Source organism: Rhinopithecus roxellana, chromosome 13 (assembly GCF_007565055.1).
Source record: "Rhinopithecus roxellana isolate Shanxi Qingling chromosome 13, ASM756505v1, whole genome shotgun sequence".
Taxonomy (NCBI): domain Eukaryota; kingdom Metazoa; phylum Chordata; class Mammalia; order Primates; family Cercopithecidae; genus Rhinopithecus; species Rhinopithecus roxellana.
Window position 1 is genome coordinate 103,281,295 of NC_044561.1, and position 24,986 is coordinate 103,306,280.

The 24,986-nt window shown below is 48.9% G+C and overlaps 1 protein-coding gene across 6 annotated transcripts; it reads right to left on the reverse strand.

Moving 5' to 3' along the window:
- Nucleotides 1-1,415: 1,415 nt before the first annotated feature.
- Nucleotides 1,416-9,438, reverse strand: NRSN2 (neurensin 2). 6 transcript variants are annotated; one of them, XM_030915114.1, is made up of 5 exons: nt 9,411-9,432; nt 9,035-9,113; nt 7,173-7,287; nt 6,703-6,919; nt 1,416-3,084 (listed from the first exon to the last, which is right to left on the reverse strand). In XM_030915114.1, exons 4-5 carry the CDS (start codon nt 6,889-6,891, stop codon nt 2,659-2,661), a joined length of 615 nt encoding a protein of 204 aa, XP_030770974.1. In that variant the 5' UTR covers nt 6,892-6,919; nt 7,173-7,287; nt 9,035-9,113; nt 9,411-9,432; the 3' UTR covers nt 1,416-2,658. The 6 variants fall into 6 exon arrangements, 5 of the variants coding, with proteins under 5 accessions (XP_030770974.1, XP_030770975.1, XP_030770973.1 ...); XM_030915115.1 differs by lacking the exon at nt 9,035-9,113; XM_030915113.1 differs by lacking the exon at nt 9,035-9,113 and having other exon boundaries at nt 6,703-6,896; nt 9,411-9,429.
- Between the last annotated feature and the right edge of the window lie 15,548 nt (nt 9,439-24,986).

Below are 24,986 nucleotides of genomic sequence, written 5' to 3' on the forward strand. Positions count from 1 at the left end.
GCCTCCTAAAGTGCTGGGATTACAGGTGTGAGCCACCTCGCCTGGCCCAGCCACCACTCCCGGCCCTTGGCTGAGCATTTTTTTTTTTTTTTTTTTTTTGAGACGGAGTCTCGCCCTGTCGCCCAAGCTGGAGTGCAGTGGCCGGATCTCAGCTCACTGCAAGCTCCGCCTCCCGGGTTTACGCCATTCTCCTGCCTCAGCCTCCCGAGTAGCTGGGACTATAGGCGCCCGCCACCTCGCCCGGCTGGATTTTTGTATTTTTCAGTAGAGACGGGGTTTCACCGTGTTCGCCAGGATGTTCTCAATCTCCTGACCTCGTGATCTGCCCGTCTCGGCCTCCCAAAGTGCTGGGATTACAGGCTTAAGCCACCGCGCCCGGCCCCTTGGCTGAGCATTTAAATCCACTGCAGGACTTGGGTGGAGCTGGAGGCCATGATCCTAAGTGAAGTAACTCAGGAACGGAAATCCAGATACAGTAGGTTCTCACTTATATAAGTGGAAGCTAAGCTATGAGGATGCATAGGCATACAGAGTGATATAATGAACTTTGGGAACTGAGTCCGGGGAGGTTGGGAGGGGATGAGGGATAAAAGACTGCCTATTGGGTACAGTGTACACTGCTCCGGTGATGGGTGCACTAAAATCTCAGAATCACTATGGAACTCATTCATGTAACCAAAACCCACTTGGGCCTCAAAGGCTACTGAAATAAAAAGAATTAAAAATAAAAATAAAAAGTAAATCCACCACAGGGAAGCCTTAGGCAAAGGACTCACCTCTCTGATCATCAGTTACCGCATCTGTAAAATGAAGACAATAAGGACGGGTACGGTGGCTCACCCTGTAATCCCAGCACTTTGGGAGGCTGAGGCAGGCGGATCATTTGAGGTCAGGAGTTCAAGACCAGCCTGGCCAACGTGGTGAAACCCTGTCTCCACTAAAAATACAAAAATTAGCCAGGTCTGGTGGCGTGTGCCTGTAATACCAGCTACTTGGGAGGCTGAAGCAGGAGAATCTCTTGAACCCGGGAGGCAGAGGTTGCAGTGAGCCGAGATCTCTCCACTGCATTCCAGCCTGGGCCACAGAGCAAGACATCTCAAAAAGAAAAAAAAAAAAAAAGCCGGGCGCGGTGGCTCACACCTGTAATCCCAGCACTTTGGGAGGCCGAGGCGGGTGGATCATGAGGTCAAGAGATTGAGACCATCCTGGCTAACACGGTGAAACCCCCGTCTCTACTTAAAAAAAAAAAAAAAAAAAAAAAAAAAAGAAGAAGAAGGAGACCAGTTATTTTCTCAACAGATTATTCTGAGGAGCAAATGAGAAATAATGGGTCGTGCCCAGCACACAGTAGGTGCTCTTAAGAGTCTGTCTTTCTCCTCCCCACACCCCAGTGGCCAGGGAGAAAGGAAACAAAGTCAGTATCCATCCCAACTGTTTATTGAAAGGGAAGGCGGGATGGAAGGGGTGCAGGATGAGGAGGGGGCGTGAGGCACAAGGACAGTAGGGTGTGCCCTGGTGGGGGCGGCCTGAGGATCCCCCAGGAGGCCTTCAGGCTGGTGGAGACTGAAGGTAAGTTAGGGAGGGGAGTGGGCGAGAGCCTTGAGTACTGCTTTCCAGCCGTATCGGAGCTCCCTCTAGTGGTACAGAAGAGAGATGACGCCTCCGGCTGGCGAGGGAGGGGCTGGTGCCTCTGAGAGGGCACATTTATTATCAGGCTCACGGCCAAGGCTTGTGGGCTTGGTTTCTAGATAGGTGGACTTTGAGGGGCAAAGACAACCCGCTATTCCTGCCCCCTACCCCCGGCTCTTAGAGGCCATTTAAATCCGTATCCAAAGAATATCCAGAACCACCTGGGAACATCAGGCCTCTGGCTAGTCTTTCTGGGCCAAACCTGTCCTCCACCCTGAGGACACTCAGGGAACCAGGAAGGTGTGGGGCTGGCTCTGCCCCACCTGTAGCACAAGAGCTGGACCAGGAGGAGGCTGAAGATGTGTTTCTAGTTCCTGCATGCTGCTTTGTTGTGTGACCTTGGACACTGTCACCTCCAGCCTCCTTCACCCACCTCACCTATCAACTGGGGCTAGTAATTGCCTATGGTGGGTGGGCTGGGGGGCTCTGATGCCAAAATGCAGGTAGAAGACACACTGTGAGAGGCATACATCTTCATACATCCTGCAGGGAAAGTCCAAGTGAGCATCTGGGACCCATTCGAGCTGAATGACCCCCACCCCTTCATCTGTGTCTATGGAGGGCAGTGCGTGTCCTCAGCCTGGCAAGAAGAGGAATCCGATCCAAAGCCCTCATGGCAGAGAGGCAGGAGCTGATCGTTTGAAAGGGCAAGGGGCTTGCCCAAGGTCATGCAGAGGAAGGAGTGGGGACGGGCTGAAGGAGATGTTTTCTGCCCCTAAGGGCCTTGGGAAGAGGGTGTGGGTAGGAAGTTTTGGGAAGACTTGAGGAAGGTTGGCATCTTGGAAGAGCTGGGGCCCCAACCTTGGGGAGGGAGCACTGGGATTTGAGCGCCAGACTTGACCTGGATTTGGGCTCTAAAAGGACCCTGCTAAAAGGGAGAAGTCGGGGAAACACTGAGAAGGGGTTGTGGTGAGAAGGGGGAAGGATCCAGGACCCACATCTGGCTCCTCCTTAGACCATGTGGGCAGCTCAGGAGTCCCTCTTGGGCTGGATAGTCTGCACAGAAGATTGCCCAAAGGGGCTGGCGGGTGGCGAGAACCATGGCTGGCCACTGGCATTGCGGAAGATGGGGGACAGCTGCTGCTCTGGCTCATCCCCGAAGACCTCCACGTGGCTGTCAGCTTCGGGGTCCAAGGGCTCTGCCTTGGTGTCCTGGCTCAGCCAGCCTGTCATGGCCCAGAAGAGGCAGATGGCGAGCAGAACCCCAGCCGCCACACAGAGCGCTATGCCTGCCAGGCGACAGGTGCCCAGGGCCTGGTTGTAGTCGGCTGCCCGCTGATCCAACACCAGGAACTCACCCTCACCGATGCCCTCCAGCTTGGGGGGCACTGCATAGCCAGTGGTCAGAGCCGCCACACCCAGCAGCAGAAGCAGGGTCCCCGAGGACAGGCTGATCTGGGGAGAAGCAGACAGACCAGGAAGCAGTCAGGGTCAGCCAGGGGCCTCTGACCAAGGGATCTCCTTGGATCCTCACCAGACTTAAGGGTGACCACTCTATCCATCCTTAGGAGATTGGAATCACAGAGCACACTGCTAGGGTCTAACTGAAAGGAGGCATAAACTGTCATGTTCTATTTGGAATCCTGAGGCCTCTTAATTTCCTGCCCAGCTCCCACCTAGCAGTGGGTTTTTCCGGCCAACCCTGCATTTCCCTCCATCCCAATTCATCTCCTTGTGCTTTCTACCTTCCCTGTCTCTACTAGGTTAACTCCTATGCACCATTAGATCTCATCTCAAACCTCACCTCCTCAGGGAGGAGATCCCTGGACTGAGTTGGGTCCCTTGCTTTACTCTGGGCAGACTCTGTGCCTATTCATTCTTCAATACACTTATCATTGAACACACTTGGACATGTATTTTGGTTGCCATGTAAGTGATGTCTGCCTCTCCCGCAGTACTGAGAGCCCCATGAGAGCAGAGACTGTGCCTGTTTTGGCTCACTAGGAGTCTTCTGTGCCTAGCACGTGCTGGTACAGAGCAAAGGCTGAATAAATGTTTGCTGAATGACTAAATAAACCACAGCTAAAAGAGTTCCTCAAGGACAGGGACCTCGTGTCTTAAATTCTGTGTTCCCAAGAGCCTAGCACAGTACCTGGCAATAAGATGCTTAAAAATTTTAAATACACACTAACCTTTCCTTGGAAGTCTTCCTTGATCATTTCCTCTCCTCGTGTTCTCTCTTTTTTTTTTTTTTTTTTTTTTTTTTGAGACGGAGTCTCGCTCGGTCGCCCAGGCTGGACTGCAGTGGCCAGATCTCAGCTCACTGCAAGCTCCGCCTCCCGGGTTTTTTACGCCATTCTCCTGCCTCAGCCTCCTGAGTAGCTGGGACTACAGGCAGCCGCCACCTCACCCGGCTAGTTTTTTATATATATTTTTTTAGTAGAGACGGGGTTTCACCATGTTAGCCAGGATGGTCTCGATCTCCTGACCTTGTGATCCGCCCGTCTCGGCCTCCCAAAGTGCTGGGATTACAGGCTTGAGCCACCGCGCCCGGCCTCTCCTCGTGTTCTCTACAGACCTGACCTGAAGTTATGTAAGTTGGTCTCTCTGCACAAGTTGGCACTTTACCTCCTCACTAGAGTGAAGTCCTTTGAAAGCAGAAGGAGGGACCCTCTGCCTCAGTCTCCCGAGAGTATTTAGCAAAGAGCTATGCCCATAGCAGGGACTCAGCACATTGCCACCTCTGCACCTTGACCCATTGGTGCACCCTGGCTGACTAGTCTCCTTGGCTGTTACAGACATCAATTCTTCACATTTTTTTGCTGCCCTGGCAAGGTACTCCAGTCTACCACTGGGAAACCACAGTAAGATTTAAGTGAGTTGAATCTCACTTCCTACCAGTCAGCACAGTCCATCTCTTAACCATAGTAATTAGTTCAAGGCTGGCAAGTGACCCAATGAGAGCCAATGCAATGCTTGTCGGGACTTCTGGAAATGAAAAGCATTGTTTCTTATAAATGGTGTTTTAAATTTCTGGCTATTCTGAATCTTTTACCTCTCCATATAAACTATAGAGTCAGTTTGTTGATGTCCACAAAATAACTTGCTGGGGTTTTGATTGGCATTGCATTGAATCAAAGATCAGGTTGAGAAGAACTAACATCTTGACAATATTGACTATTCCAATCCACGGACATGAACTATTTCTCCATTTATTTAGTTATTTGATATCTTTTGAGTTTTGTAGTTCTTTTCATATTGCAGATATTTTGTTAGATTTACACCTAAGTATTTCTCTCTTTTTTGGTGCTAAGGTAAATGGTAATAAGTTTTTAATGTCTTGCTATTTTGCTTTCTCTCTTCCTTTTTTCTCTCTTTTCTTTTTTTTTTTCTTAACAGAGTCTCACTCTGTTGCCCAGGCTGGAGTGCAGTGGCACAATCATGGCTCACTGCAGCCTCTACCTCCTGGGTGCAAGCAATCCTCCTGGCTCAGCCTCTTGAGTAGTTGGCATCACAGGCCTGCGCCACTACATCCAGCTAATTTTTTATTTTTAGTAGAGATGAAGTCTCACTATGTTGCCCAGGCTGATCTTGAATTCCTGGGCTGCTTGCAATCCTCCCGCCTCAGCCTCTCAAAGTGCTGGGATTATAGGTGTGAGCTAGTACCCCTGGCCATTTTTCTTTTTCTTTTTTGAGACAGAATTTCACTCTTGTTGCGCAGGCTGGAGTGCAATGGCACAATCTCTGCTCACTGCAACCGCTGTCTCCTGGGTTCTAGTGAATCTCCTGCCTCAGCCTCCAGAGTAGCTGGGATTACAGGCGCCCATCACCACCCAGCTAATTTTTGCATTTCTAGTAGAGATGAGGTTTCACCACGCTGGCTAGGCTGGTCTCGAACTCCTGACCTCAGGTGATCCACCCACCTTGGCCTCCCAAAGTGATGGGATTATAGGCTATTTTCTTTTCTGAAGGAAATACCACAGGACATGCTGACTTCCCTTAGATGGTGTGGAGTGAAGATCTGAGGGTCCACACAGTAGTGGCCATTTGGGGAACATGGGAGAGTCTGAAGCTAACAGGCTACCAGGGTGGGGGCACCATGAGGAGGCTGAAGACTAAGAAAACTTGCAAAGTCCGTGGTATAAAGGGTTGAACTACTGGATCAAACTTTGCCTGAAAGTATGCAACCTTGGGTCTCTTCTAAAAACTGAGCAACGTTTTCCCATCTTCTTTTTTTTTTTTTTTTTTTTTTTGAGACAGAGTCTTGCTCTGTCACCCAGTTGGAGTGCAATGGTGTGATCTTGGCTCACTGCAACCTCTGCCTCCTGGGTTCAAGTGATTCTCCTGCCTCAGCTTCCAAAGTAACTGGGATTACAGGCGCCTGCCACCATACCCAGCTCATTTTTCTTTTCTTTTTTTTTTTTTAGAGGGAGTTTTGCTCTGTCGCCCAGGCTGGAGTGCAATGGCTAGATCTCAGCTCATTGCAACTTCCGCCGTCCGGTTTCAAGCGATTCTCCTGCCTCAGCCTCCTGAGTAGCTGGGATTACAGGCACCCGCCACCGTGCCTGGCTAATTTTTGTATTTTTAGTAGAGACGGGGTTTCACCATGTTGGCCAGGCTGGTCTCGAACTCATGACCTCGAGATTCGCCAGCCTCAGCCTCCCAAAGTGCTGGGATTACAGGCGTGAGCTACTGCACCCAGCCCATTTTTGTATTTTTAGTAGAGACAGGGTTTTGCTATGTTGACAGGGCTGCTGTTGAACTCTAGACCTCAGGTGATCTGCCCACCTCAGCCTCCCAAAGTACTGAGATTACAGGCATGAGCCATTGCACCTGTAATTATTTACATACAATAAATATGTAAATAATTATGTAAATAATTTGCATGTAAATACAAATACAATGAAGGCTCCCTTCATTATTTAAACCCATTTGAATTGGATTTTCTGTTGCTTGAATGTGCAAGACTCCTAACTACTAGGCTATCTCTTCTTTTTTCCTCTGGGCCTCAAATTCAGCCTCATTTCCTCCATCAAGGCAGAGGAATCACAGGAGTTGCTCATCTGGCCTTACCTTCCAACACAGTGAGGGCCAGGGCCGGCGGGAGCACAGGACCGGAGGTCCCTCAGGGTCATCGCTGAGAGCAGTGCCTGCACAGTCCTCATAGAAGAGGTGCAGGTAGGAGCGGACCCCATACCACTTGCCATCCTCCACGTTGGGGCCGCGGCTGCAGCTGCAGAAACGATTGCAGCTCGGCATCATGGATCCTTGTGGAGCAGGTAAGGTGCAGCTGACAGAGGGAGGGATTAGTGGGAGCTGCTCATGGTGACCTTCATAAGTCCCCCCAAATCTTTATGCCCCACCCGCTTCTCCTCCCACTTGAGACACCCTACACTCATAGCACAGTCTGGCCTTTTGGAATCCCAGCCTGTCCTTCCCGAAGCACAACGCGAATGAGCCAATGCACTGAAGGGCTTAGCCCAGTGCCTGGCAACTGGAGGCGTCAATAAATGTGCATGTTTACCCTGGAGGCCACCCAGTACCTGGGACTGTGGGCTCTGGAGCCTAACCACTTGGACTGGAGTCGTGGACACACTGCTTCCTGGATGTGTGACCTTAGATAAGTGCTTCCACCTTTCTGAGTCTCAGTTTCCTCATCTGTAAAACAGACCTAATAATCATACTTGTTTCATACAGTTATTGTGTCTGATGCTGAGAAATGGTAGCTGTTGTGATTAGTACTGTACTTTTTTTGTTATTACTTCCATCTTGAACTTTTTAGGCTCCACGTCTGGAGTGAGAGCACCTCATCCTCCACTCTCCTTCAGACCGCCTCCTGGCGGGTAATTGTCATGGCTGACATTTGGGCTGGAGTTCCCAAGCTGCAAGGCTGTAAAATGTCCTCCCCAGGACTGCCCCCGAAAGCCTCCAGATTCCAGTGAATTTTGACTCCACAGGAAGTGAAAGTCAGGGGCCCTCAGGATTAGAGGCTTTTAGGCTTAAGGGCTGTTAGATTTCCAGATAAATCTATCAAATAACCCCTCCCTCTTTTTTCACAAAAGTGGACACAGATCTTGGGAATGGAAGGTACTTGTGTATCCATATACAGGTTTGGCCCAAACCAAAGCCAGGAGGTGCTGGGGGAGGACTGGGCTTCTACCCCAGTCTCCATGATGGCCCTCAGCCTTAATTAGCAGCATCCTACAAAATGAAACAATGTGCTTGTTCCAAAGGGTAAGATAAAGGTCCTGACAGTCCCTCTCACTTCCAATCAGATGTGGTCCTCAAATCCCTGCATAGAGAAACTCACCGAAACAGCTCAGAGAAACACGCAGACACATGCTCACAAAGCATACTGAGACATAACTAGATAGGTACGACATACACACACACACACACACACACACACACACACACACACACACACACACACACCACGGTTGGAGGTTCTGCTTGGAGCACACGGCACACAAGATTGCTGTCAAGAAAGCCTGTCCATAAATAGTGGCTTTACACCCTCCTCACTTACAATTCAGGGAAAAGAAGAGCGGGGAAGAAAAGGAGGAAAAACAACAACAATAACAGCAGCCATGACAGAGAAAGGGAAAAGGCAGACACTAAAAGCGACAGACCCTCGGAGGAGGGCGAGAGGTCTGGAGAGGAGGGCTCACCGGAGGAGGTGGGCGGGGCGGGCTGTGAGGAGGGGTGCGGCCAGCGCTGTACCCTCCCCGAGGCGCTGGGGAGGTCCAGGTGGGGAGAATAAATGGGGCCTGGGGGACTGTAGGAGCCTCAGTGCGGAGACCATTATTAAAGACCGCAGGTGAGGAGGTGTGGAGGGGGCTTCGGGACTGTTGGCCTGGGTCGACTCCTCCCCTCCAATTCACCGCTTCCCCTACTCCAAATAGATGTAATCACTCAGTCCTGCTGGTACTGGAGAAGGAAGGTGACCTTGACGGTGCCTCCCCCTCGGCCTGGCCCCTCCCCCTCACGTTTTAGGGTTGCAGGGAGTAGGTCTAGCTGGCGGGGGGCGGGGCGCAGGTAACCGGGACGAGCGTTGCCATGGGAACCGCTAGGGAGGTGTCCCTAGCCGGGAGCCAGGAGGAGCTTGGTGGGAAGGGAGCGGGAAGAGGAGGGGGCTGCGTTGTCCGCCATGGGGAGACGGCGGCGGAGGGAGGAGGCGAGGGGTGGGAGGCATAGGCAAAGGTGACAGGAGCCAGGGGCCGAAGATGGATGGAATCTGTTGCCTCTGCACGGCCTCATTCAGTTCTCCTTCCCAGACCCTCAGACTCGCCCACTACAGCGTCCAGCGCTGCCCAGGCGGGGGAGAAGGGCGTCCTCCCGAAGGGGGAGGAGTGGGGGGTGTTGGTCGGGGAAATCAGGCCATTTCCCCCCTCCCCTTCTCCACCTGCACCCGCACCACTCTTTCTGACAGGACCATCGATCCCCTGGTCCACACTAACTGCGTCCTTTTCCCTAGAGAGAAACTGAGGCAGAGACGGGTAGGAATGGGTTTTTGGTTTGAAGTGTTGGTGGGGTTGGGGGGTGTCCTTTGAAGTCTCTGCCCAGCCTATCAACCCTGAGGTGTCCAGGGGCGATGGAGCTGGTGCTATCTCTGCCCCCTGCTACTTCCCTGGGATCCCCACCTCCCAAACCCTAGGCTCAGGCGCAGCGGTCCCGTCCCAGGCGGGACACAGCCTGGGCTGAGGATGCAGGCAGAGCGCGGGGATTCTCCAGGGGATGGGGCTGGGGTCTGGTCGGGCGTAGAGCAGGGCTAAGCTCACCTCTCTGCCTGCAGTCTCCGCCGAGCAAGCGGGAGCCGGAGCGGGAGCCTAGCAAAAGCGGGTTCGGTTCGCGCCTGCGCCGCAGTTCGGGGCGGGGGTGACATAGGGGCGGGGGAGGGGGGCGCCGGCCCATCTCAGGGACTGGTTCTGCAGATAGCGGCCCGCTGCAGCTCCTCCAGCTCCTGTCCCCTTGCAGAGTTCCCTTCTCGCTCCGACACCCCAGGTCCCTCACAGAGACCCCTCGGACTCCCTGGGTCCCAACCCCTAATGCAGTCCCTCAAACTCCTTACCGAAGCTCCCATCACTCCCGCAGTTCCCCACCCCTTTCATGGAAGACCCATCCCCTCACTGAGCCTTCATCTCCTCGCTGTACCGTCAGTCCCTTCTCTAGGTCTCCATACCCCTTATGGAGCCCCCACCCCAGTATATAAACCGGCATCTCCTCGCCGAGCCCCTGCCCTCTTCACAGGTTCCCAACTCTCTCTGGGCTCCACTTGCCTTGGGAGCCCCTAATCTCTCTGAAGTCCTCACTTCTCACTCTGTCCCCATCCTTTCTTTCTCTTTTCCTGTTTGAGTCCCTACCCCTCCCTGGTACAGGATCAGCCCTTGTACCTTGAGAAGGGAGTTTGGGTGGAGGACTAGGGGCTAGCCCCAGTTCTGCCCTGGGCAATGTGTGCCCACTGCCCATCTCCCTGGAGAGCCAGCCTGTGCCAGTCAGTTGCATCTACTTCACGCCCTGTCATGAGCTGTCAGCTTTGGTTTTGCCCCACATTTGCTGTGTGATCTTGGCAAAGTCATTGTGCCCCTCCAACCATCATCAGGCACCCTTGCACAAACATGCCTTCGTGTCTTGAGCATCCATTCTGTTTCTCCTTGTGCTAGGGGCTGGGGACACACAGATGAATGAGCTCTGCAAGATAGGGCCACATCTTCCTTTTTAGCTTTTCTTTTTCTTTTTAAAAAAATTTTTTAAATCTGTTGCCCAGGTTGGAGTGCAGTGGCATGATCACAGCTCACTGCAGCCTTGATATCCCAAGGCTCAGGTGATCCTCCCACCTCAGTCACCTGAGGAGTTGGGACTACAGGCTTGCACCATCACGCCCAGCTAATTTTTTTGTATTTTTAGTAGAGACAGGGTTTCACCATGATGCCCAAGCTGGTCTTGAACTCCTGAGCTCAAGTGATCCACCTGCCTCAGCCTCCCAAAGTGCTGGGATTATAAGCATGAGACACCACGTCTGGTCAAGGCCACATATTTCTTGTTCATGTTGTATCTGTGAGCCTCCCATAGTGCTTGGCACTGAGTAGGCAGCCCAGTAAATATTTAGTGAACACAGTCTAATAATAGTAGCAAACATATTATGCTCATTATGTGCAAAGTGTTTAAGCGCTTTGTATGTTCTATTTAATACTTATTCATTTAAGAGTGTGTGTGTGTGTGTATGTGTGTGTGTGTGTGTGTGGTGGGTGGAACTCTTGCAGCTCAAAACTAAAGGCCCCAAATGGTGACAGGAGATGGCATTGGAGAGGCAGGCAGAAGTGAGACCTCGTGGGGCCTCATAAGCCAAGGTAAGGAGTTTGAGCTTCAACCCAAGGGTAGTGGGGAGCCATGGAAGGGTTATAAAGAGGGGTGGGATGTGATCTGACTTTCATTCTGAAAAGACATCTGGCTGCTGTCAGGAGAACAGTATGTTGAGCACAAGAGTGATAGCAAGAGATCAGTGAAGAGATCAGAGATGACAGCATCTTGGCCTGGTGCAGAGAAATGAAGAGATTCAAGAGATGTTAGACTGTAAAATGAACTACAGGAATAGCAACAGATTGGAGACAACCTGTGGTGGGTTTAAAATACAGCTACCAATTCTTTCGCATTCCTCTATAGAGAGGTGGGATCCTTGTACCCTCTCTGAATCTTGGGTGAGCTGATGACTGCTTCAACCAATGGAGTATGGTGGAAGTAACGCTCTGACTTCCAAGGCCAGGACATAAAAGGACGCACAACTTCTGCTAGAACTCTAGCTTTTGGAGCCCTGAGGCACCATGCCTACCTAGGGCTCCATGTCTACCCAGAGGCTGCCATGCTGTGAGGATGCCAAGACCATCAGGAGAGGCCACTTGAAGGCACCATAGTCCCAGCTAAGCTTAGCATTGAGTCATCCCAGTTCAAGCACAAGAGAAGTGAGTGAAGAAGAACCAGAAGAGGCAGGGCATGGTGGCTCACACCTGTAATCCCAGCATTTTGGGAGGCCAAGGCGGATGGATCACCTGAGTTCAGGAGTTCGAGACCAGCCTGGCCAACATGGTGAAACCCCATCTCTACTAAAAATACTAAAATAGCCAGGCGTGGTGGCATGCACCTGTCATCCCAGCTACTAGGGAGGGTGAGGCAGGAGAATCGCTTGAACCCAGAGATTGCAGTGAGCTGACATCGTGCCATTGCACTCCAGCCTGGGCAACAAGAGCAAAACTCCGTCTAAAAAAAAGAAGAAGAAGAACCAGATGATTCCAGTGGTCAGTCACTGAATCAGCTTCAGCCTTCAAATCTTCCTAGCTGAAGCCTCAAACATTGCAGAGTAGAAACAAGCTGGCCCCATTGTGCCCTGCCTGAATTCCTGACACACAGAACCCACAAGGATAATCAAGTGGTGGTTGTGTTATACCACTAGGTTTGGGGGTTTTGTTCTGTGCTAACGGATAACTGGAACACAACTTAAATATCCATCAATGGAAGACAAGTTATATACATTATATCTCTGTGGAATACTATGCACTCATTAAAAAGAAGAAATTAGTGCTGTAGTTATTTATATTAATCAAACTTCAAGAGAAGAAAAATGCAGTGTTCTGAAAAGTCTTGATAGTATGCCTCCATTTGAAATTCTCAAAAAGATGGCACATATAGAGAACTTCTGGGAAAATAGACAAGAAAGAGGTAACAGTAGATGCCTTGGGGGAGGGTAACTGTAGTTTGCTTTTTTTTTTTTTTTTTGAGATGGAATCTTGCTCTGTCACCAGGCTGGAGTGCAGTGGCCGGATCTCAGCTCACTGCAAGCTCCCCCTCCCGGGTTTACGCCACTCTCCTGGCTCAGCCTCTCGAGTAGCTGGGACTACAGGCGCCCGCCACCTCACCCGGCTAGTTTTTTGTATTTTTTAGTAGAGACGGGGTTTCACCATGTTGGCCAGGATGGTCTCTATCTTCTGACCTCATAAGCTGCCTGCCTCGGTCTCCCAAAGTGCTGGGATTACAGGCATGAGCCACTGCGCCCGGCCGAAATTCACTTTTTACTATATACGTCTATGTTAGTTATCTATTGACTTTGTAAAAATTTAGGTGAGAAATAATGAAGGATTGGAGTGGGCAGGAGAAATGGAAAGGAGGGTGCGGGTCTGAACAATGTCCATAAAGTTAAGTTGGCAGAACTTCTTGGTTACTAAGAAGTAAGGTAAGTGAGAGGGATTGAGAGGGAGAGAGAGAGAGAGAGAGAGAGAGAGAGGATAGAGGCCCAGTGTTCTGTTTATAGGTCAGGTGGGTGATGCTCCCATTAACAGAGATGTAAAATAGATGAAGGAAAGCCAAGCTGTGGAGAAGTTGATGCCCTTAGCTTTTGGCAGAGCTGAATGGCACTGTACAGGACATACTGGCCGAGAGTCAGGGGCAAGGTCTTGGCCTTAGATACAGCATAGGGAATTGTTCTCACTGCAAATGGCAGTTTTAAACTTGAACTGGCTTTAAGCAAAGGGAATATAAAGGCTCACATAATTGAGAAGTCAAGGGACACTGGCTTTAGGCATGGCTGTATCCAGATGCTCAGGATCTTTCTCTTTTATTTCTTGGCTCTTCCCTCATCTGTGTTGGCTTCAGTGTCAGAAGATTTTCCCTATATGGTGGCAAAATGGCCACAGACTTTAAATTTAACTGCTGGGAAAAGAATCTCTCTCTCCCTATAGTCCCAGGAAAAGCCCTGATATTGATTCCCTTCGCCCCAGTTGGGTAATATGTCATTTACTGAACCCACTGGAGTATCTCTGATTGGCTGGTTACTTGCTCACCCTTTGGGTGGCTGGCAGTGGTTAACCCAGAGAAACCTCTTGGACTGACAGCCTGCTTGAAGAGGTTCCCTAAAGGGAAATTGAAATACTGTTACTGTAAGCAAGGGCAATGGGGCCAGGCGCAGTGGTTCATGCCTGTAATCCCAGCACTTTGGGAGGCTGAGGCAGGCGGATCACGAGGTCAGGAATTTGAGACCAGCCTTACCAACATGGTGAAACTCTGTCTCTACAAAAAATACAAAAATCAGCCAGGGGTGGTGGCATGCGCCTGTAGTCCTAGCTACTCAGGAGGCTGAGGCAGGAGAATCACTTGAACCCGGGAGGTGGAGGTTGCAGTGAGCCAAGATCGTGCCACTGCACTCCAGCCTGGGTGATAGAGTGAGACTCTGTCTCAAAAAAAAAAAAAAAAAAAAAAAAAAGAAAAGAAAAGAAAGAGCAGTGGATGTAGAGCTGGCAAGAACAATGACATTGAGATGAAGTGTGCTCAGGTCAGAGCTCCGAGGAAGCCCTCTGCTGCAGGCTGAATGTTTGTATTTCCCTCAAATTCATATGCTGAAGTCCCAAGGTGATGGTATTTGGAAGTGGGCCTTTGGGAGGGATTACAGCCCTGATAAGAGGAGACTCGAGAGCTTGCTTCTTCTCTTCTCTGTGCCATGTGGGGCTACAATAGGATGGCCGTTATATACACAAGTAAGGCCCTTGGCTGCCAGCAGAATGGAATTTGCCAGCACCTTGATCTAAGACTCTTCACTCTGCAGACCTGAGGAATAAATGTGTGTTGTCAAGCCACCCACTCCATGTTAAGCTGTTATAGTAGCCCAAGCAGATTAAGATGCCTGTTTGACTGTCTATGGCTGCATAACACACCACTCCAAAGACAATTATTTTATCATCTTTCACAGTTTCTGTGGGTCAGGAGTTTGGGAAGGGCTCATCTGGGTGGTTCTGCCTTGGTGTCTCTTTTGTGATTACAGTGGAAGCCGGAGCAGTGGGGAGCTGGAGCAGCTGGGAGCTGGCCAAGCATCTCTCTCTTCATATAGCCTCAAGGCCTCTTCCTGTGGTCTCTCTGTGTGAGCAAGTTGGGCTTCCTCACAGCATGGCACCTCAGAGTGTTGACACCTCTTACACTCTGTAGCTCAGGACTCCCATGAGTCAGGCCACATTGCCCTTATGACCCAGCCTCACAAGTCACCATAGAATCATTTGTACTGTAGTCTGAGTCGCTAAGTTTGGCTCAGATTCAAGGGGAAGAAACACAGACTCTGCCACTCAGTGGGAGGAGTCTCAAATAATTTATAGACACTGTTGGGCACCATGGCTCAAGTCTGTAATCCTAGCACTTTGGGAGGCCAAGACGGGAGGATTGCTTGAGCCCAGGAGCTCAAGACCAGCTTGGTCAACATAGGGAGACCCTATCTCTTTAAAAAACTTAAAAGTTAAAAAAAATTGGCTGAGCATGGTGGCATGCGTCTGATCGCACCACTATACTCCAGCTCGGGCAACAAAGTGAGACTGTATCTCAAAAAAAAAAGTTATGGACATGTTTTAAAACTGCCATACTACATTTGAAGAGGTCAGAGGAGGAGAAAGAACCACAGAAGCATCTAGAGAGATGGTGGGTGGTGGTGGCTGGGGGCAAGAATCTGGGATGTGTGTATGTGTGTGTTGGAGTGGGGGTGCATTGTGTCATAGAAACCAAAGCAACACATTTCCAAGAAGGGCCTGTTCAGCCTTGCCAAGTGCATAAGAGACACATAGCAGGACAACAGGACTTAGATTTGGCAACAAGGAGGCCAGTGGGAATCTTGGCCAGAGAATTTAGGGTGTGATAGGGGAGGTAGCCAGATCACAGTAGGTTGAGAGGTGATGTGGGAGGCAAAAAAGTGAGGAGGCAGGGGCACTTTGTGGAGTGGTTGGGAGAAGGGGTGTGTGTGTATGTGTGCCTGTGTATGTGCATGTGTGTGTGTGTGAAGTGCAAAGAGCCCCACACCATGGACAGAAGGGGAGGGGGACCCTGATATCAGAGCAGGGATAGATGAAATTCTGGGGTGGTGGGAAAAGATGAAGTCAAATATACAGGGGGATGGGCTGGCCCTGACTAGCAAAGGAGGGACCCCGTATCCTCTGAGAGCCTGGGGAGGAGAGGAGGGGTCCACCAAGAACAGCCACAATGTAGTGTCTGTAAGTTGAACTCTGGAGTCCAGCAGATCTACATTTGAATCTTGGTTCCACCACTTACTGCTTACATGATTTGAACACTCTGTGCCTCAGTTTCCCTGACTGTAAAATGAAGATAATTTAAGTACTTGCCTCTCAGAGGAGTTGAAAGAGTGAAATGAGATGTGCATATAAGACACTTATCCAAAGTACCTGGAACAAAATTAGAAGTCAGCAAATTATGATTATTGTTACTGTTATTCTTATATTAGTTTATAGGTGAGTAGGATGGGAAGGTGAGAGACATGACACCTGATAAACTGTCTAGTTTTGAGAAAAACAAAATGGATTATCTATTAAGAAATAGGAAAATTTTTCCAGGCATGGTGGCTCACACCTGTGATCCCAGCACTTTGAGAGGCCGAGGTGGGTGGATCACTTGGGGTGAGGAGTTTGAGACCAGCCTGGCCAACAAGGTGAAACTCTGTCTCTACTAAAAATACAAAAATTAGCCGGACATGGTGGTGCATGCCTGTAATCCCAGCTACTCTTGAGGCTGAGGCAGTAGAATCACTTGAAGCAGAGGTTGCAGTGAGCCAAGATCATGCCACTGCACTCCAGCCTGGGTGACAGAGAGAGACTCTGTGGAAGGAAGGACGAGAGGGAGGGAGGGAGGGAGGGAGGGAGGGAGGGAGGAAGGAAGGAAGGAGAAAATTTTAGGTCAGCAAAGGCTTAAAAAGCATGGTAAGGCAGATACAAAAGGCCACATGTGGTATGATTCCATTTATGTGAAATATTCAGAATTAGCAAATCCATAGAGTCAGAAAACAGATAAGTGGTTGCCAGGGTCTGGGGAAAGGGAGGAATGAGGAGTTCTTACTTAATGAGCTTCCTTTTTGGGTGATGAAATTATTTTGGAGCTAGATAGTCATGATGATTGAACAACATCGTGAATGTTATAAATGTTATAAATGTAATAAATATCACTAACAGTAAATTTTATTATGTGTATTCTACTACAATTTTAAAAAATGAATAGTGAAGATTTGGAACAACCAACAATAATATGATGTTAGCTAGGCATGGTGGCACATGCCTCTAGTCCCAGCTACTCATGAGGCTGAGGCAGGAGGATCACTGGAACCCCGGAGGTCAAGACTGCAGTGAGCCGTAATTGTAGCACTGAACTCTAGTCTGGGCAACAGAGCAGGAGCCTGTCTCAAAAAATAAGTAAATAGGGCCGGGTACAGTGGCTCACGCCTATAATCCTAGCACTTTGTGAGGCTGAGGCAGGTGGACTGCCTGAGCTCAGGAGTTTGAGACCAGCCTGGGCAACGTGGTGAAATCCCATCTCTACTGAAAAGAAAAAAAAAAAATAGCCGGAGTGGCAGAGCCTACTCGCTCGGGAGGCTGAGGCAGGAGAATTGCTTGAACCCAGGAGGCGGAGGTTGCAGTGATCCAAGATTGTGCCACTCCAGCCTGAGTATACTTACAGTTATTTCTTGATTATATGTTAAACAAGGGGTGGATTATTCATGAGTTTTCTGGGAAAGGGGTGGAAATTTCCCAGAATGGAGGGTTCCTCCCCGTTTTAGACCAGAGGGTAACTTCCCTATGTTGCCATGGCATTTGTAAACTGTCATGGTGCTGGTGGGAGTGTCTTTTAGCATGCTAATGCATTATAATTTGCATATAATCAACAGTGAGGATGACCCAGAGTCACTTTTATTGCCATCTTGGTTTTGATGGGCTTTTTTTTTTTTTAACTGTATCTTGTTTCATCAGCAGAATCTTTGCGACCTGTATCTTGTGCCGACATCCTATCTCATCCTGTGACTAAGAATGCTAACCTTCTGGAAATGCAACCCAGTAGGTCTTAGCCTTATTTTACCCCACCCCTATTCAAGATGGAGTCGCTCTGGTTTGAATGCCTCTGACACAAGGGCAGTTTTCCGCAATAGAATACGGTAGAAGTCATGCTGTGCCAGTTCTTCCTCTTCCCACCTCTTGGAACACTCACTTGTGAGATGTTCCCTCTAGGACCCAGTCCCCATGCCAAAGAAGCCCAAGCCACATGGAGGAGCTCCAGAAGATAGCCCCAGGCAACCTCCAGCCCACAGCTGGCACCAGCTACTGTACTGGACAGCATCATGTGAGTGAGTCTTGGATATTCCAGCCCATATGAGCGCCCTCAGATAACATCATGACTACAAGAACGGTTCCACTGAATCTCAAAAACCCACAGAATATTGGCAGACACTAAAGTGGTTTGTTTTTGCAGCAACAGACATCTGAAACCAATCCTTACTGTGGTCTATGCATCCTTAGAGGATCTACTGCCTTCTCCTCCCAACCTTACTCTTTGCTCTCATCTTCCTCTACTCCCTCACTCCAGCCACACTGGTCTCCTGGCTATTCCTTGAATGAACAAAGATATTGGGCAAAGTCCTACCTCCAGGCTCCAGAACCTCTGCACTTTTTGTTTCTGTGCTTTTATTGCTTTTTCTCTTGATATCTGCATGGCTAGCTTCCTGCTTTATTCTCTGCTCATGTGTCACCTTATCAAAGAGGGTTTATTTAAACCCTGTGGTAGAGACATAGACTGCTCGCTAAATTTCCATGTGCTTCACCAGTCCCCTTGGAGTTAGGCAAAGCCCTGTGGTTACTTCTGGCAAATGAACTATGAGCAGAGTGATGCATGTCACTTCTGGGCCAAAGAATTTGTTCCAGTTGCTACTGCTGCCTAACAAACCACCCTAAAACTTAGTGATTTGAAACTACAACAATCATTATTTTACTAACAAATCTGTAATTTGGGCAATTCTCAGCAAGAAGGCTCAAATCTGTTCCACTTGGCAATAGCTGGGTTGCTAAACAGGGGACTGGACAGATTTACTTCCAAGGTGGCTTGTCCACCTGGCTGGCAAGTTGGTGATGGCTGTTGTTGGGGCTCAGGTGGGGCTCAGGACCGGGGCCTCAGTTTTCCATATGGTACTCTACACAGTATATTAAGCTTCCTCATAGCCTGGTGGCTGGATCCCCAGAATGAGTATCCCAAGAAAGAGGACGTAAACGCTGCAAGATTCCTAAGGCCAGAGCTTAGAAACTGCTCCAATATCACTCCCACTCTATTCTACTTGTCATAAGGCCACATCCAAGGGGAGGAGACTCCTACCTCTCAGTAGCAGAAATGTCAAATAATTAGGGGGCTATGTTTCAAAACTGCTACAGCATTGAAGAGCTGATCCATGACCCTCCATTTTCTTTTCTCCTGCCATAACAACTGTGGAGACTGCATGTAGACATGGTGGACCAGAAGATGGAAGCAGACTGGACTGCTGAGCCATTGCGTGAGGACAGCTGCTCTGGAAAGTCACAGTATCAGAATCTGTTTAAAGGAAATAAGCCTTCGTTGTGTTAATCCACTGGTATTTCAGAGTTCATTTGTTACTATGTCAAAATGCAGCCTATCCTCATTGATAAAGAAATTGGTACCAGAAGTAGGGTGCTTATGTCATCAAAACCAAAATGTGCAGCAGTGACTCAGTGGTTGTGGCAGCCAGCAGGGAAGCTGGTAATCCTTGTCATACAAAAGCAAAACATTTGGTAAAACTTTTACTGCAGTAACTTGGAAAGCAGACTCTATGGGCACCTTTGGCTGCATTTGTCAAAATATTCAAGAGAAAGATAAGCTCAGAAATGAACTGGCTGACCTACAAGTAGAAATAAAAGGGAAGCAAGTTCAGAAATGTAGGTCCTTGCAGAAGTGGAAAAGTCTGACATTTCTGGATCCCAAGTAGAAAGAGATGAGCTTTAAAAAGGTGCTAAGCATACTAAAATTAGCAATTCATTAAAATGCTTCAGGGCAAAGACTAAGTGAAGAGTGTGGCCTTCCCAGCAATTTTTTAAAAATGCTTTTCTTTTTTTTTGAGACGGAGTTTTGCTCCTGTTGCGCAGGCTGGAGTGCAATGGCACAATCTTGGCTCACGGCAACCTCCGCCTCCCGGGTTCAAGCGATTCTCCTGCCTCAGCCTCCTGAGTAGCTGGGATTACAGGCATATGCCACCATGCCTGGCTAATTTTGTATTTTTAGTAGAGATGGAGTTTCTCCATGTTGGTCATGCTGGTCTCAAACTCCTGACCTCAGGTGATCTGCCCACCTCAGCCTCCCAAAGTGCTGGGATTACAGGTGTGAGCCACCACGCCCTGCCAAAAATTTCTTTTTTATCAATTAAAGTACTTCAAGGCTAGAATCAGCTAAAGTACAAGATTGCATTTTTTAAAGGCTTTGAGTGAAAAATGCCTGTAAAAACTCTCAGAGCCAAGGTCACATTAGAGGTGCAACTCTGCCACCTGTTATTCTTGCTAATTGCCGTTACATTGAGAGTGACAGTTTTGGGATAGGAACCAAAGGAAAAAAGCAGACTTAAGAACAATGTATTGAAAAGTATTGTGGGTATGGTTTTAGTACCATTAACTGCAGTCAACTGGATAAGAAACCTAAGTTTTTTTTTTGAGATGGAGTTTTGCTCTTGTTGCCCAGGCTAGAGTGCAATGGCATAATCTCGGCTCATTGCAACCTCCACCTTCTGGGTTCAAGCGATTCTCCTGCCTCAGCCTCCCAAGTAGCTGGGATTACAGGAATGTGCTACCAAGCCCGGCTAATTTTTTTGTATTTAGTACAGGTGGGGTTTCACCCTGTTGGTCAGGCTGGTGTCGAACTCCTAACCTCAGGTGATCTGCCCGCCTCAGCCTCCCAAAGTGCTGGAATTACAGGATGAGCCACTGCGCCTGGCCAGAAACCTAAGTTTTTAAGAGAATTGTACTGCCAAAGAAATCACAAACCTGGGCTACAAAGCCTAAGAGGTTGGGTGCCTGTAATCCTAGCAGTTTGGGAGGCTGGGGGCGGGTGGATTGCTTGAGCCCAGGAATTCAAGACTAGCCTGGCCAACAAGGCAAAACTCTGTCTCTACAAAATACGCAAAAATTAGCTGGATGTGGTGGTGTGTGCCTGTAGTCCCAGCTCCTTGGGAGGCTGAGGTGGGAGGTTCACCGGAGCCCAAGGAGGTTGAGGCTGCAGTGAACTGTGATTGCACCACTGTACTCCAGCCTGGGCAACAACAACAAGAAAAAGCCTGTGACTGTTTGGGTCTTAAAATGATCCTAGTCACTTCATGCCCATTAGGATGGCTACCATAAAACAAAACAGAATGACAAGTTTTGGCAAGGATGTGGGGAAACTGGAACCCTGTGAATGGTTGATAACAGTGAAAAATGGTGCAGATGCTGTGGAAAACAGCATAGTGATTCCTTGAAAAAGTAAAAATAGAATTACCACATGGTCCAGCAATTTTGCTTCTAGGTACATACCCCAAAGAACTGAGGTCAGGCGCGGTGACTCACTCCTGTAATCCCAGCACTTTGGGAGGCAGAGAACTCCTGAAGTCAGGAGTTCGAGGCCAGCCTGACAAACATGGCAAAACCTCATCTCTACTAAAAATACACACACACACACACACACACACACACACACACTAACCAGGTGCGGTTGTGTGCACCTGTAATCCCAGCTACTCGGGAGACGGAGGCAGGAGAATCACTCGGACCCAGGAAGTGGGGGTTGCAGTGAGCAGAGATTGCGCCACTGCACTCCAGCCTGGGCAACAGAGTGAGACTGTCTCAGAGAAAAAAGAGAAAAAAAAGAACTGAAAGCAGTGTATCTTGAAGAGACATTTCCAAACCCATTTTCATAGCAACATTATTCTCAATAGCCTGCAGGTGGAAGCAACCCAAGTGTCTATCAGCAGATGAAAGGATAAGCAAGATGTGATACACACATGCAGTAGAATATTACTCCGCTTTAGAAAGGGAGGACATTCTGATACATGCTACACCATGGATGAACCTTGAGGACACGATGCAAAGTGAAATAGAACAGTCACGAAAAGCAAACACTGTATGATTCTGCTTATATGAGACATCTACCATAGTCAAATTCATACATATAGAAAGCAGAATGTGGTTGCTAGGAGCTAGGGGGAGTGGGGAATGGAGAGTTAATGCGTAGTGGGCCCAGAACTTCAGTTTCGCAGGATGAAGAGTTCTCAAGATGGATGATGGTGATGGTTGCACAACAATGTGACTATACTTAATATCAAAAGAGCTGTACACCTAAAGATGGTTAAGACGGTAAATATTATGCTATCTGTATTTTACCACTATATATATATATACACATATATATATGGGGGGGGGAGAGAGAGAGAGAGAGAGAGAGAGAGAGAGAGAGAGAGAGATTCGCTCTTGTTGCCTGGGCTGGAGTGCAATGGCACGATCTCAGCTCACTGCAACCTCCAACTCCCAGGTTCAAGCGATTCTCCTGCCTCAGCCTCCCGAGTAGCTGGGATTACAGGCACACGCCACCACGCCTGGCTAGTTTTGTATTTTTAGCAGAGATGGTGTTTCTCCATGTTGTTCAGGCTGGTCTCGATCTCCCGACCTCAGGTGATCCACCCATCTTGGCCTCCCAAAGTGCTGGGATTACAGACATGACCCACCATGCCCAGCCCTCACAATATTTTTTCAATGATCTTAGGGTCCCCGACAGTTTACAGGCAGGGAGTGAACTGAAAAAGCTGCATACCTCCCAAGGTACTTTTGGGCCTTTTTGCTTCCAGTGGATTTCTTGCTCTTTCCTGCTCTGCAGAGCTGACCCCTGGAAGTTACTCAGCCTCCTTTGTCAGCTGGCCTCTAGCTGAGGTCACACAAAGTGAGGCACCCACAGGAAGTTAGGGGGAGAAACGGGGAAGCCAGCCTTTTTCTTCCCAACCTTCTCTGACTTCCCTAGCCCATCTTGACTGATACAACCCCCCCATCTAAAATAGTAGCCCCTCCTTATACTTTGTCCCCTTCACTGCATGACATCATTATGTGCATTTATCTGTTTATTCATTATATGTTTCCATTTACTAGAGTATAAGCTCTGTGAGGGAAGGGACTATGTCTGCTTTTCACTGATGAATCCGCAGTCCTTAAGACAGTGCCTGGAACATAGTAGGTGCTCAGTAAAGGTTTATTGCAAAAGTGAATAAATTTAGTAATCGAACCAAACACATACAAGAGAAGAGGGAAGTGCTCATTTCAGCAGCACATATACTAAAATCAGAACAATACAGAGGGCTGGGCACAGTGGCTCATGCCTGTAATCCCAGCACTTTGGGAGGCCGATGCTGGCGGATCACTTGAGGTCAGGAGTCTGAGACCAGCCTGACCAACAAGGCAAAAACCCGTCTCTACCAAAAAATACAAAAAATTAGCCCGGTGTGGTGGTGTTCACCTGTAATCCCAGCTACTTTGGTGGCTGAGGCAAGAAGAATTGTTTGAACTTGGGAGGTGGAAGTTGCAGTGAGCTGAGACTGTGCCACTGTACTCCGGCCTAGGTGACAGAGTGAGACTCTGTCTCAAAAAATAAAAAAGAACACGCTGGGCACAGTGGCTCATGCCTGTAATCCCAGAGGTTGGGAGATCAAGGTCAGCCTGGCTAACATAGTGACACCCCGTGTCTACTAAAAATACAAAATTAGCTGGGTGTGGTGGCAGGCGCCTGTAATCCCAGCTACTTGGGAGGCTGAGGCAGGAGAACTGCTTGTACCAGGAAGGCGGAGGTTGCAGTGAGCCGGGATTGTGCCATTGCACTCCAGCCTGGGCAACAGAGTGAGACTAGGTCTCAAAAAAAAAAAGAAGAAGAAGAAGAAGAAGAAGAAAGAAGAAGAAGAAGAAGAAGAAAGAAAGAAGAAGAAAGAAGAAGAAAGAAGAAAGAAGAGGAAGAAGAAGAAGAAGAGGAGGAGGAGGAGGAGGAGGAGGAGGAGGAACTTTGAGGTGCATATGACAGGTAATCACAGTCTGAAATGAAAGCCAGAGAGGTCAACGACCTTCTCCAAGTCACAAAGCAAATCCTCCACTGACCTGAAACCCAGGTCTCTGTGTATTCTGGGTTGTATCCAGCTCTACACAGAGACCCTTGGCCTCAGGTTTTCTGGAGGAGAAAGAGCAAAACTTGACATTTAGTTAAAAGGAAACCCTGAAAACAGCTGAGGGTGAGAAACTGGGTTGCTAAGAAACCCCCAAGGATGGGGGAGATGGTTGGCATCCATTGCTAGGCAACCTAGAAGAAGCTAGACAGGCAGGTTTGGCTACAGACACCTTTCTCCCTCCTTTTCATAGACTCCTAGAATGCCAGGCTAGACATGATCTTAAGAGACAGATATCTAAGTCTGGGTGTTGTGGCTCACACCTGCAATCCCAGCACTTTGAGAGGCCGAGGCAGGTGGATCACTTGAGGTCAGAAGTTCAAGACCAGCCTGGCTAATACGGTGAAACCCTGTACCTACTGAAAATACACAAAAATTACCTGGGCATGGTGGTGCATGCCTGTAATCCCAGCTACTCGGGAGGCTGAGGCAGAAAAATCACTTGAACCTGGGAGGCACAGGTTGCAGTGAGCCGAGATCACGGCACTGCACTCCAGCCTGGGTGACAGAGTGAAACTCGGTCTCAAAAAAAGCAAAAACAAAACAAAACAAAGCAAAAAGAGATTTCTAGTCCAACCACCTAATCACACAGATGGGGAAACTGAGGCCTCGAAAGGCAAGGTGATTAGCCTAAAGTCCCTCTAATTCCTCCACATGAACAAAGATTAAATAGCATGGGTGAGGCAGGAAGCATTGTCACTGGAGAGTGGCCTTGCATAGCTGGGGCAGTTTGAGGAAAAATCTATGAAAGATAAAGTGACCAAAGATAAATCTATAAAAGAGCGAGGGAGTCAACTGCAAAATGCCTCGAATTTCAAGTTAAGAACTTGAGAGTTTATCTTGAGGGTAATAAGGGGCCATTGAAAGGTTTACAGCAATGGTCAGGTTTGTGTTTTCAAAAGACCCCAGGTGGGCATGGTGGCTCACACCTGTAATCCCAGCACTTTGGGAGGATGAGGCAGGCGGGTCATATGAGGTAAGGAGTTCAAGACCAGCCTGACCAACATGGTAAAACTCCGTCTCTACTAAAAATACAAACATTAGCCAGGTGTGGTGGCATGTGCCTGTAATCCCAGCTACTCGGGAGGCTGAGGCAGGAGAATCGCTTGAACCCAGGGGACGGAGATTGCAGTGAGCCGAGATTGTGCCATTGCACTCCAGCCTGGGCAATAGAGCAAGATGCAGTCTCAAAAAAAAGAAGACCCCTTGGAGGCCAGGCACAGTGGCTCACACCTGTAATCTCAGCACTTTAGGAGGCCAAGGCAGGAGGATCTCTGAAAGCCAGGAGTTTGTGACCAGCCTGGGCAACATAGCAAGACCCCATGTTTACCATAAAAAA

Bases quoted from the DNA above. Each gene is read 5' to 3' on its own strand.
- NRSN2 (XM_030915115.1), bottom strand. From the start codon at position 6,891: ATGATGCCGAGCTGCAATCGTTTCTGCAGCTGCAGCCGCGGCCCCAAC. The intron at 3,085-6,702 runs GTAAGGCCAGAT...GCTTCTCCCCAG, and splicing joins GGCCCTCACTGTGTTGGAAG to ATCAGCCTGTCCTCGGGGAC.